Consider the following 14,227-nt stretch of genomic DNA (forward strand, 5'->3'; position numbering starts at 1 on the left):
TCTGTTCTAACCACAACCTTCTCCATGTTTCCTCCTCTCAAAGTCTCCTTGTCTGGGCTATTTTTACTTGCATTTGCAGACATGCTCTTCCCACACTCAGGAGAGAGGAAAGGGGGCTCCTGGGGTTCATCTGTATGAGGAAGAGGGATAAAACTGCTAAAAGGGCCTTGATGATGGAGTTTGGCACTATTTTTGTTTACATGTTCAACATTCTCAAGATCTTAACAACTAAAAAAAATTACATGAAGCCTAACACCTTGTCTCCAGCCTTAGCCCAAATAACTTTATTTTCATTTTCTTTTTTTTAGGCTAAAATGTTATTGAAAACAAACGTTTCTCAACGAGCTGCTTCAGAACAATATAACGTATTATGAAGCTCCGTACACTTTACACGTTCTTGCAATCTTGACAGGACAAAGTAAGTCCTCAACTTTTTCCTTTGAATTTTGAAACTGAAACCATTTTCTTCCTTTTCAAGACTCCTGCATCAAGACCAGGCGGTTTGGAAGAAACCGTGTAAAAAGTGCATGAGAAGTGAGCATGGAAGACACGGAAATAGGATGCGTCTGGGGCTGAAGGTAGCATTGACTCAGCGAAGGCTCTCACTTTGCTTCCGTGGTCCCTGCTGGGGCAGCCAGCGTCAGGCCAGGCCAACCGACACAGCAGAATGAAGGGCTGTACAGTGGGTCCTCATGAAACATGCTACTAAGAAAAGGTGCAATGAGAACCAAGTCCCTGTGCATTCTTAGTCACAATGGTGGGCAGAAGAACCCATACAATTCCTCCCTTTGGTATTAAATAACAGTTTTTAAAAAGCTTTTTAGAAACAAAGCAAAATACATGGTGGGACTGGAAATGTTAACCATCCCAGGTTAGTTGTCCACTGAAATAAGTCTCATCCCTAGTCATAAATAAATAATCTCTTTCCTGGTCTGACTTCCATGCCAGGATCAATATCTCTTAACATCTTACTTATTTTATTACTGCTTTTGGTTTTCTGGGACTGATTGAAAGTTGCTCAGAGGAAATCTTTGGTTTTGCTTAAATGTCCGTGACATTTAATCATGACTTTCCTTGCAGTTTAATTCCAACCAGTCAATCAGTTAATCCACTTCAATTGATTCTGGGCTCTCGGTTATTGGCTTGCACTCATTGGGCATCCGTTGGTGTCGGCTCAGCTGGGTGGCCTGCGTGAAGCTCCTCTCACACCTCTCGCACCTGGTGGAGGCAAGAGAGAAAATTGAGACCAGGGAGCGGGGACTGCAGGGTGATGGGCTTCCTCTCATCCTGCCTAATCAGAACAGACACTCCAAAGTGGCTTCAGATTTTACCGGCTCAAGAGGTTTAATTGGTGGCTCCTTCCAAGGCCTGGATGCCTGTGATGGGACAAAGCCCGTCTGATGCAGAACAGAGGGATCTGTCAATAGGCAGGGGGAAGGTGATTTCTCCAGAGAGCCCTGTCCTGCTGCAGCTCTGATCACTGTCAGTTCAAATAGATAAAGAACAAAAAGAGATTTTTAGGAGTGAGCCATCAAAGAAGCAGCTTGTCTGCAGTTTTCTGCTCTGTAACCCCAAAGAGAAATTGATGACAAATAGAATTTCACCTACTGCTAATTTACAATAGGGAATTCTACTCCCTTCAGAACAGCAGCCAAAGAGTGCACATCTTAGAATTTGGAAACTAGAGGAAGCAATGCGTTAGATTGCAGTGACTATGAGGGGCAGTAGGCATGGTCACTGCTTTTTTGCAAAAGCTGGTTACAGTGTCATGGCCCAACCAAACTTAGGGTTAAAACTATTTATAAAACTAGAATTTGCAGTGGCACAGTGGAAAGGATGTACATATGGGCTAGAATTAAGGGCAGTATGTCTGATGAGGAGAAAACATCACACTGCAAGATTTATCTCTTCTTTTTAACTTAAAGGAGAAACAACAACAAAAAAAGACTGTAATCTAGAGACCTTGAGTTCCTCCCTATCTCCCATGTCCATATCTTCCAAACAACCTTCACTTATTAGCTTGGTGGCTACTCAATCTACAAAAAGCAGAACACACACTCAAAACTTAGTGGGAGCCTGTTGTTTTTCTGTGCGTGTTGTCCCTGGCTGATTGTCTGTGATTGCGTGTGTAAATACACACACCCACAGATGAACTGTGGCAGCTGGCTGGGCACCGATAGTGACTTCTCCATCACCACCTTACTTACCTGGGCTGCCTAGAGCACTGACCCAGCATCTAATACAGCTCAGAGGCCACCTCAGCCACCTCAATGCCCTTTCCTCAAACCTCTGAAGAAAAAGATATTCAAGAAGAGCTACAGACAATTGTCCCACTTTTAAATAATGTAACCCCCAGTTTGTGAGCCCCTGCACTATGAAAGCTGCAGCGAAAGCCACCATGACATAGTCTCCATGCCTTATCACAGACAAGAAAGCCACAAGCCCTGTTATCTGTTAGGCATTCCTCTCTTTCTCCTCTTTAGTAAACTATATTAAGAGCCCTGTCATGGAAATAAGTACCTATAAAATAGGACACATCCATCCACTCTGGGAATTCTTGCATGTTTTTGAACATGGGGAGGCAGGAGCTTGACTTCGCATTTGGATTTTTCAGGGCTCCTGCACCAGCGGAGTGTGTCAGGGGGAAGAAGTTGTGTTTCTTTGATTGTCTTTCGGGGAATATTTTTAGCAGCCTTTTCCACTGTTAAAAACTGCACTGTGATCTTGACAAATGTATAATGTCAGCTTTAATGTATCAGACCTATCAGCTCAATGAAAATAACTCAGAAGTATTGATCACCTAATGATTTTTGGTGTATTCATTAACGTCCGTGGGCAGCTCATCCCCTCTCCAGAGCTCCTGGAGCGCTGATGACACGTTAGCGAACTGCTGATTGTTTATTAGAAAACTGATTAGTTACTGGATTAGTGTGTCAAAATATACTACCTTTCACTGCTTGACAAACTTTCAAATTATTATATTCCTTTTTTTTTTATCTTGAAGCTCTAGAATCAATTTCAAAGAGAGTAGAATAGCTTGAACAATTATGAGGAATGAAAATGTACCTGGGTCATGGTTTTGCATTTCTAATCCTGTGTATTAGAATATGAGGAATACATGAGTCGGCAGTTTAGTGCTTCATATAAGGCAGAAGTGTATGTCTATATTTTATTTTAGACATACTATATGTCTATATATGATGTAATAATATTTTAACATCCAGATTGGATGTTAAAGAGAAAAATACATTTTTCTCAAGTGTTTGCCTAAATGCACTGCAGATATTTACAAACGGAACAATTTGTTGTAATAGTCAGAAACTTTGCCCAATATATAGGGTACATAAGAAAAGTATTCCAGAAAAATCATTTCTAGAGCCATCTGCACACCAAGTGTGAGTAAAAATACAAGCAGATGTGTATAAATTACCTTAATTTAGATCCTTTTCTCGGGGATTTCTCCTTCTTGAGGAAAGAAGGCTACTAGAAATAATATCTATGTTGTTTGGGAATGACAAGAATACAATTCATATATTTGAGGAAGTCGGAGCTAGCTATAAAAATACTTTTTTAAAATAAGAGAAGGACTTCAGTTTTATGTTCATTATCTTACATTTTAGAGAAATCTCTTCTACAAAATATTTTCATAGTTTAATGAAACTCACCTCAACAGAACTGACTCAACAGAAGTCAGAGCCAGACTTCACCCGGCTGGCATCTAAACTAACCCTGAATTACAATCCCTGATGACTGACTGGCTGGGGCATCTCTAAGCCTGGACTTCGTGCAGTGTAACAGAATGAGAAGGAAGAAAAGATGCAGGTAATGCGTCAGGAGGGAGAAGCGCCCTTGCACTCAGGGCCTTCGTTGTGCCTTGCCTTAGCATAGGTGCTGATGCCACAGCCTTGACGGGAGTAACTCAGGAACAATGAAGTGGAAAATCTACCAAGTACTTCAGCAAAAAGAAATTCCTCATTGTGAGGAGTTTCTTTCTATTACAACATTGTGAGCATTTTAATTAGACTTGATTACCTCTAAAGTTTGAGATCATTCTTTACTTGCTATGATGGTTGACTGGATTATACGTACAAGGAGCTTAACAAAGCGATGTAAAGTTCTGTTACCACAGAAAATCTGCAACAAGCTTTCTGTGCCTCTATGATATGCCACAAAATACTTTTTGAATTGAACCAAATTGCACAGGGCTTTGCATGTATGACATGTTCAATGCATATTTACTGATTTGCTTCTTGGATTTGCTTTAATTTTGCCTAGATCTTGTTCAAATATTAGATGTCCTTTGGAATTTCCTTTGATTTTTTTCATACTGAGCCAAACTCCATTTTCTTGATGCAAGAACATAGCGATGAATGATTCTCCCTGCTTCTAACAATAATGAAGAACCCCTCCTAAGGAAAATTCCGGCCTGTTCTCAGTTTCTCAGGTTCAGAAAGCCAAGCTTCAGGCAGCTCACACAGATCCTCTCAGGCAGAGCAGAGCAGCCCACTGAAATATCAAGACACTCTGTTGAGTAAGAAGGAGGACAGAGTCCTTGCTGCAAAGAATAATTTTTAGACTGCCAACTAACTTCCTTATTTCCTTCCTTCCTGCCTGCCTGCAATAAAATGCTTGGCCATTGCTGTTAAATGAGATCTTGGTTTTGCTCCTTGTTTTCCACGACTTCCAGTATCACAGAGCAGATTGAAAGCCAAGACGTTCAATGTGATCTTCTGATTTTTATTTTTCGTACATGCTCCTTTATCTTAGAAATCCTAAGTCTACAGCCTAGGGTAGCTGCTGACAGGCCCATCACCTACCTAGAACCTGGGAGATGGAATCGTTCAGTGGAATTTCAGCCAATCAGATATGAGGCAAAGCCTGGAATGAAACTCTGACCTCTTCATGCCAAATCTTCTGCAGCCTTTTTTGGATGGCAGTAATCTTGATATGCCTTCAAAAACCACTTCTCAGCAGAAGATTTTAGAAGTTGGAAAGGGCTTTCTCTGACATGGCAAGCTCAATCTCAGCTCAACCCTGAGAATTCTGTAAAGGCTCCTGAGCCCTGAGTGGGTGGGACAATTTGGGGACTGAGCCATCTGGGGCATCTATTTGGAAGCTCCCCAAGACATACAATTGAGGGCTGTGTGCCTTTACAAGATTCTTCTCCTCTTTGTAACATTGTTTAAGCCAATACCCATTAGTTGAAGTAGTAAAATTAACTGTTGTAAAGAAACCCATTTTATTGACTAATTTGGAAAAAAAAAAGATTTCTTAAAATGTTTGTTTTATAAGCTTGTAAAAGGATATCTTCATAATATTTACAAATGTCCATGGGATGAATATCCATGAGCTATGGTTGGAAGATTCCCAAAATTCCCTTGGGATAGATCAATTCTGAAAGACCTGGTTGTATACACTAAAGGATTTAACTTTCCATTTCCTAGAAGATGTTTAAATCTTGCACTTTCAAAATAAGCATGCACTCAGCTCTCCCCTGGGAATATCTATTTGATAAATTAAAAAAAAAAAAACTACAGCATGTGGCTGTCTAGATAAGAGTAGGAACAGAAAGAACTAAAACATATACACAGAATTTAAGCCAACAGCCTTGGTTGTTTCCTTTTTTTTCCAGATGAAAGTAGGTATGATTACAAAAAATACTTTTGGAAAAGGAAAACTACAATCATCAAAGCCCTTCAAATATTAATCTGATGAATTGAAATTAAGTTAAATGGTAATTCTATTGGAAACACGACAAAAACAGATGTTAAGGGGAAAAAACTGAGTGGAGTCAACAAGGTTACACATAAGTAACACCTTAACATTAATAGAAATCTATTTCCCATTTTGACCCTGAAACCTCTTCAATTAATTACTAAAATCTATTTACACAGCAACAAGATAAGAATCAATCTGATTCCTGGCACTGTATTTGTCTGGCTGCCCTTTCTAATATAAGGGGCCAGAAGGGTCCTGAACCCTCCTGTATCTCTGCTTTCGAAAAGCTCTCTTGCTCAAAGGCACAGGCAACATGCCACTCATTGTCAACACCCTCCTCCAGAGCAGTGGTGAAGCCAGAATCTAGGAACCCTATGGGGCTCAGGCCTGAGAGCAATGACAACGTCCACTAGGTAGTATACAAGCACTGGTGATAGGGAACTCCTAGGACTGTGGTAGCCCATGCAGCTCCTTAGGATGAATTAGAAAAAGATGCCCTCTTTGGGCTATTGCAGCCTCAGGGGGCACAACATGGTTGGCATAGTGCAGACTGGATTTTAGGCCCCATCCTGCCCCCTTAGCCAGATGCTCTTATGCAGTGAACAAGCTGCACCTATGTACTGCAACAAAAATTATCACTATTTTCATTATTAATACCATAAATTAAACTATGTTGGAGAATAGTTAAGAATGCTGAATAAAGTAACTAATTATTGAGGAGAAGAGGGACAATCACCATCTTTTATGAGCTTCTCCCTTCACTGGCAGACAGAGAGGAAGGCAGGACCCAGACCACAGGACTCTGTTTCCCGAGCCGAGCCTGGCCTCAGGCTGAGCACAAAGTGTGCCACGACAGCAGGTCTGGATGGAAAATCCTGGGTAATGAGGCTCCACGAAGACTTCTTGGCTGAGGCTGAGCAAGGGGATTAGTCTCCTACTGCCTGAGTCATTTCCTCTCTTGCTTGATCTTGTCCCACAGAAGGTACATAAGGGGGTAACTCTATGCTCTTTTAATTCTGCTTCTCAAACAGAAAAAGCCAGTATAGCAAATGAGTGAAGAGAGCTGTAAGAGGGTTGAACTGAAAAGAGTTCATTACACAGACCATAAAAACTGCTCTGAGAACACCAATCAACCACGTATGCTGGATCACACTCTCAGGCCTTTCCACCTGCTGTTTGGACTGCCAGAAATACCTTCCCCCACACCCCGTATGTCTAGAAAGCTCCTACTCATCCTTCAAAACACATCTGAAACATCATCTCCACCAGACAGCATTGATGACTCCATTTCTGTGCTACTGTGAAACATCATACATACATGTCTTACTTTTGTACTGTTGCACTTTTCACCCTATCATACATTTACTAATTGGGCTTCCCCTTAGACTATGAAGTTTTCAAAGATGGAGAAAAGGAGGAACGGCTAAATCTCATTCACCTTTGTATCTCCTGTACCTAGCAGGGTGCCTAGCACAAAAGTACATACTCAGTAAATGCTTGCTGAATGAATGAACACATATATAACTGAATGAGTAAACGAATGAATGAGTGAACAAGTGAATGAATAGACCATCTTGCATGATTCCGATGCCCACCATTTGGATGAGTGTGCCATGTGTAGAAGCACACTCCCTTGCTCAGATGCCAAAACCCTTAGAATTCAACTCCATCTCTTTCCAAATTCCCTGAATCCTCAATAAGTCAATGTACTCTGGGTTTGGTTTTGTTTTTCTTTTTTCACCAACATGGTAATTCTAAAGTCCGAAGTATTCACTGAAAAGTCACAAGTTGGCTGCTATAATAGGTTCAAACTCTAACACATAGGGAAAAGGAGGATATATTTCATCAGAATCCTGAAGGGTTCAAGTTCTCCAAGAGGAGATTATTCTGATGTTCTACATTTGTGGTCACCTTTCTGATGATCATAAGGCTTGCTGATGGTCACAGGAGCTCTGTGTGGCTCCTAGATAAAATTCCAGAAGCACAGATCATCAGGAACTGAAACGAAATATATTAAAATTATTTACTCCTACCTCCTTATTTTAATGAGGAGAAAACAGACCCAGAAGATCCGTCTCATGACCAAGGTTGGAAACTTGAGCCAGGACCAGTGCGTAGGTTTCCTGACTTCATTTTTCAAATGTCAGCCACTAAACAAGCAGATTCGTTTGCAGCCTGGACACTGGCCTTCCAAGCAGCCTTTGCCAGCTGGCTAAGCTGGGCAGCACTGTGCTGATGCATCTGCTGGCTCTTGGGAAAGGCTAAGAGAAAGAGAGGGTGGAGGGTTAGCCGCTACTTACTTGAAGGGCTTTTCTCCAGTGTGGGTTCGGATGTGGTTGTTGAGGGTGGTGGCCCCGGCAAAGGCACGACCACAGTAGCCGCACTTGAAAGGCCGGTCACTAGAGTGAGTGACCACGTGGTTCCTCAGTTCTGAAGGTTGGGAAAAGGACTGGGAGCAGTGGCCGCATTGGTAGGGTCTGAAACAAATAAACAGACTGCCTGGTCATTATTTTCTGCATTGGTCAGTGGAAGTCAGAATCCTATGACAAGGGACCAAAACTTTTTGGTGACATCTTTTCAGTTTCTAAGACAGGGCATAGAGTTTTGGCCACTGGATTCCCACTACTTTACTTGTTGCCACAGGAACAAAATTCACAGAGCTGCTGAGACACATCAATTCCCAAATGAATATCCCTTTCCAGTACTAATTATACCACTTTGGAAACCCCTAAGTTCTTATTTTTATCTTCCTCCAGGCAAATGTTAGGGTACTTTTGTAAGCAGTGAAAGTACAGACTTCATTAAGCAGACTGTTACAAGAGAAAATATATAATTGTCTCTTATGCTTCCATGGCACTTTTATCTTTTCAAAGTGCTTTAAAATCAGTTATCCAATGTAATCTTCACAATAATCCCCTGGGACAGAGAAAGCAGTTGCTATTATCTCTGTCAGTTCAGAAAACTGAGGATAAACTGTCCTCCCAGGACACAAGCTCTTGATACTAAGGCCATTTGCTAGGATGTTTGGACCTTACTCTAAGTACCAGGTAAACACGCAGGCAAGTCAGCAAGTTACATGCGTGTTTTAATAGATATTAAACTGTGGTGGACTTACAGCATAATCACTGGTATTGCACAGATGAACACAGATGTACACCCAGATGTGTCTCTTTGTCAAAGATATCCTGACTTCTATCTACTATTTCCTCCTCCAAATACTTATCCACCAGATCTTTCTCTTGAACATCACCTCCCCATTTGAATCTGGCAGCAAGGCATGATTTACAGCAGCACAGAAATGATGGGATGTCACTATGCTTGCAGAAGGATGACTCTGATGCAAAAGCAAATGGAAGGAAGTGGTGACAAATACCTGATAATTAGCAAGATTATCAGAGCACATTCTTCCCAGTTCACGAGAAGTAAATCAATTTTTGGTTTTCATAAAATAGATTAAAATTCTGTCTTCTCTACAGAAGTTCTTCTGCTTACTTAAGCAGAATCTGGTGAGTGATATAAAACCCGGGGAGTTTTCCCTATTTGAAGCTATTTCATATCATTCCTTGACAGGGTTCTAACTTGTTTATCAAAATTTTTGTTCAGATAATTAATAATCTGTCGTGAGGGATATTAACAGCATTCACTAAGCCCTGGCTTGTGAGCCAGACATTTCTGGCTGCATTTAGAAACCAATGGTGAAAGCAGACTTAATTGCTCAACCTTTAACAAATGCATAAGCTCCAACGACCAGAAACCAAAATGAAGGGCTAGGAGACAATGGTGACCGAGCATGTACAACAATTCAATTAAGTGCAAAATAAAGTGTACCCTCTCATTTGTCAAGTGAACTGCTTAATTGTGGCTACTTGCCTCACTGAACACAAATACTATTATTTTACCAGGCTTCAGCACACTGAGCCCTGATTGTAGAATTTTTTAGCTTGATTAATAGCCCAGGATTGGTCAATAACTCAATACTATACAATTTTAATTACATACATTTAGAAATCTATCTAACTGCTCTCAAAAAAGTTTCAAAGAAATATATAAAAAGCCTTTGTTAAGGAGTTTATCAATCTTGCCAAATTACACATGCATTTTATTATAATTATAAAATAATCCTTTGAAAGCCATTAAAATTATACATAGATGAAAATGTCCTCCTGCCAAATCTCTTCTTTGTGGTAAATATTAACCTTAAAGGGTTCCTGAAAAAACAGTTCTCTCAGGGTTGAATTTTCTTAAGTGTTATTGAAGATGATAAACAAAATAATATATTAATATATGCTATATCCACTGACAATTGATTTTTCTAATAGTGAAGGGACTATTAACATTTATTAGCCTCTGGTTATCTATTTTTAATAGCTACTGCAATAAACAATAAGCCACTAAATAAAACCAATTAATCTTTTCTTTTTTTTCTAACTCTGCTGTCAAAAGTTGGGGTGATTTATTTTTCAGTCAGAAGTCAATCCATCCTTTTTATGTTAATAGTTCATGGTGGTAAAGATTTACACACAGGAGAGCAGAAACGACCACAGAGAGGCTTATGTTGAATTCTTATATCAAAGTAACACCAATGGAAGGCAAATCGGATTCTAAAACATCACCTTTGCCTGGCACCGGCTTGAGAGGCATATGCTAGGGATGCAGTGACCTATGGCAGTTGTTAAAACTTCGTAGAACTCAGTTTAACTGAATGGAAGGGGCTAGAACGGGAGAGATAGGGCCCCTGACTCTGATCAGCTGTGGCATTTGGACAAGCCACTCAACTTCCCTGACCTGTTTTCTCATCTACCTGTTAAGGGGAATGGACTGAAGATGATGATCTCTTGCATCTCACCATGCTTATTCTTGCTTTCAGGTAATTGACAAATATGCAGCACCCAGGAAATCTGTACAATACACTGCCTCCCATGATACAGCATCACCAATATGATCTCTATCCTCCATCACGTCTACAAGCCAGCTCCCTATACATGGAGCTTTCTATGGTTGTGTGTGTGTGTGCATGCTCATTGGAATATGGAAAATCTAAATGCATTGGTAAAAAGTTGAAAATTCAGAGTAAGAAAATCAAGTACCAAAATATAGGACCAAACCTTGTTTTAGTTAATCTCTAAAAGTTAAGCAATATTCCTTCATTCTTAAGTACATTGAAAAATAAGATTTTAGACTACCTGGTCACATTCACCTTTGCAGAGACCGATTCTGTATAGAATTTAGAGCTGAAGGATGTACCTCACCTGTCACTGTAATAACAGTGTCTCTTTCAGCCTCAAAATTTATAGAAATTTAGCCCTTAGAAAGTACAGAAGTTACACTGTAAGTAGACAAGGTTCCTCTAAACTGTCTTGTATTTTCAATATTTCCTTAAAATATGAATAAAAGAAAATGATCAAAAAGTAATTTTAAAATTGATTATGTGCCTAGGGTTTCATCCAGGGACACAGGAATACATTCAAAAATTAAATCTTCAGGACCAATAGCAGAACTTAGGAAACATTATTATCACAACCCAGGCATCACAACTTCTTTTGGGACAACTGGTCACATGAGTTAAGACTATGTTTGCACGTTTCAATTAGCCCACCCTAACTCCACATCTCTCAATATACAGCCGAAGGGCCTTTGGGGCACACAATTAATTGTCATTACTCAGCTTTTTATTCTGACAAATCAACATTCCCATTAATTTTCCAAGGTCTGGTCAAAAGGTAAGACTTATTAAACTTCTGGATATAATCAATTCTGAAGTTCTGCCTCCCTTGATGTTTCATACTCGGAGACACTCATAAGGACTGACGTTCATGAGTGCTGGGTTTAGCTTTACTCTTTCCAGGATCTCATGACATTGCACAACTAAATGGAAATCTTCTTTAATTTTTTTAATTTTTTGAGACAGGGTTCTCACTCTGTTGCCCAGGCTGGAGTACAATGGTGTAATCTAGGCTCACTGCAGCCTCAAACTGCCGTGCTCAAGTGATCCTTCCACCTCTCAGCCTCCTGCGTAGCTGAGACTACAGGCATGTGCCACCACGCCCAGCTACTTTTTATATTTTTTGTAGAGACAGGGTTTCACCAGGTTGCCCAGGCTGGTCTCAAACTCCTGGGCTCAAGTGATCTGCCTGACTTGGCCTCCCAAAGTGCTGGGATTACAGGTGCGAGCCACTGCGCCCAGCCCCAAAATCTCCTTTTTAAAGCACTTTATTCTCTCCAAATCATCACAGACATACAGCACTTCATTCTTCTCAAAGCAAAGGCAATGAGCATGCCTCACAAAGGGACAGTATCTCACAATCACAAGTAATTTATGGCTTTTTTTTTTTTTTTTACCATTTGAGATCTTTAGTAGCGTTGTCTAATGATGGAGCAATTCTGTTTCTGAGCTACCCAATACTGGAGCCACAAGCCACATGCAACTGCTGCACACTTCATGTGTGGCTAGTGTGCCTGAGAAACTGAAGTACTATTTTACTTAATTTGGATTAATTTAAATGTAAATAGCTTTGTGTGGCTAGTTCTGACACAGAAATATCCAGCTTGATGAAAAAACAGAAAAGTGCTCCTTATTTAAGAAAGAAATAACTGAAGAACAGAAAACACCTGGGTAGATTTAGTTGGTATATATCAATGCTGGTAAATGTTTAAGCGGAAAGAAGGCAGAGAGACAATCCTGTACATCCCCTGGCACTCCTGGTCACTGGCAGCTCCTTTGCCAAAGATAACTCCGGTAAAATGTGCAATTAATTTGCTTTTAATCTGTAATTGGTTTGGTGTATACATGGGAAAAGGATGAAACATTCAACAAAATTAAGTATGGTTTGGCTTAAAAATATTAATCCTGCTTTGATTTTTCTTTCATGGCCTCCAGGACAAAACTTGTTCAGTTGGGGCCACATTCTCTCCTTGCTCAACATCAGCCAGCCCAAGTGCAAATCTCCCAAGACTTCAAAGGGAGATTACTTAGGTCACTGCTGGCTGTGTGGAGTGAGAAAAGAAGTTAGTTCTACGTAAGGAGAAAAATATTTCAGGACAGTGACAGAAGGGCAAGACCAAAGAGCCTGAAGAACATCAAAGCTAGAAAGAAGATAACCTTCACACTTGGTGGACAGGGAAGAAGTGGGACACAAGAACACTGATACATTCTAAGAAACTATGACGATGAATTTTCTCCAGGCCCCCCCCATCAGAGAGCCCCTTCTAATGTCATTTTAGCCTCTGGTCCCACCATATCTCTTACAAACAATGATACTTAAAACACAAATGTGAATAGGTGACGGTGTGCCCAGGAGGCTGAAGGCAGTCTTGCCCCATGTGGCATAAACAGTCAAAAAGGAGAAAGGAAAAGAAAAGGGATGCAAAATAAAAATAAGCATTATAAAGACACTTTCTGCAGAAAATAAAAGAGAACATACTTGTCAGAAAACAATCCACTGTGATTGAAGGCTTTGCTTACCCCTTTTTGGAGCATACCCCCCACCACCATACCGCCCCAATGGAAGTGTTGAGAGTTTCTGCAGCAGAAAAACAGAAGAGAAAAGGGATTTCTAACTCCTGGTACAAGCAAAAGCAAGAAAAGCTACTTTGGCCTAGGCAATAAGCTTATGCAAAACCCCAAATGTTTATAAAGTCCCTGAACAAAATTCTGGTTGATTTAGATTCCAGCAGCTTCTTCTCTTCGAATTTATTCAGGAAAAGAAAAAGTCAGTAGCCTGGCAAAAAGGAGGAAGATTTTCGGTTTTGCTTGTTTGACAGAACAAAATCAAGAAATAATAATTCCGTGGCTCCTGTACCCTCATGGGTGTGTTTTTTGTCTTTAGTGCTGATTTTTACTTTGCCAGGTCAGACAGATTTTTTTTTTTTTAATGTGTTAAATGTGAATAATGCAGCGGTTAAAAAAAAAAAAAGTGAGGCTGGGATCCCTGAGCATCTACGGATTTCTTTCCTTTTTATCAAGGCATAGACTTTTGATGGTACCTCACATGAAAAAGCTCATGAATATAGACACAAAGTCTGTTTGGATGGAGGTTCAAATATCTGGGGTTTCATGGCCAAATATTCAGTCCATTGAATAAAAAATCATTTGGACCTCAGATTCAAGGGCCTGTTTCAAATTTGGACTCGTTTGAAACTCTAACTTGTTTTACCTTCTGATTTTGTCTCCTATGTCCCCCTTTCTTGCCTTTCTTGTACCTGGTTCTAGCAAGATTTTCCTATCAAAATAAAAGCTTTTGAGTTTTTTGAACAAGGGAAATGCTTTCTAACTATTCAGCCTTTTCACTGTGAATGGCTGAATGGGCATATATGGCTAAAGACTAAAGGCCAGCTGATCTATGGAATCAATCACTAAAGAATATATGCATGGGGTTGAGCATCCCAAATATGAAAATCCAAAATGCTCCAAAATCCAAAATTTTATGAACAGCAACATGATGCTCAAAGGAAATGCTCACTGGTGCATTTCAGATTTCAGATTTTCAGATTTGGCATGCTAACCCAGTGA

General features: G+C 40.2%; 1 protein-coding gene across 1 annotated transcript in view; it reads right to left on the reverse strand.

Moving 5' to 3' along the window:
* Window positions 1-262: 262 nt before the first annotated feature.
* The window catches only part of PRDM6 (PR/SET domain 6), a 105,626-nt gene continuing 91,661 nt past the window's right edge, over window positions 263-14,227 (reverse strand). Inside the window, 2 exon segments of the mRNA XM_033181428.1 lie at window positions 263-1,218; window positions 8,019-8,195. Of these exon segments, the coding sequence (XP_033037319.1) occupies window positions 1,104-1,218; window positions 8,019-8,195 (292 nt within the window). The 3' untranslated portion in view covers window positions 263-1,103.

Source organism: Trachypithecus francoisi, unplaced genomic scaffold (genome assembly GCF_009764315.1).
Source record: "Trachypithecus francoisi isolate TF-2019V2 unplaced genomic scaffold, Tfra_2.0 Lachesis_group2, whole genome shotgun sequence".
Taxonomy (NCBI): domain Eukaryota; kingdom Metazoa; phylum Chordata; class Mammalia; order Primates; family Cercopithecidae; genus Trachypithecus; species Trachypithecus francoisi.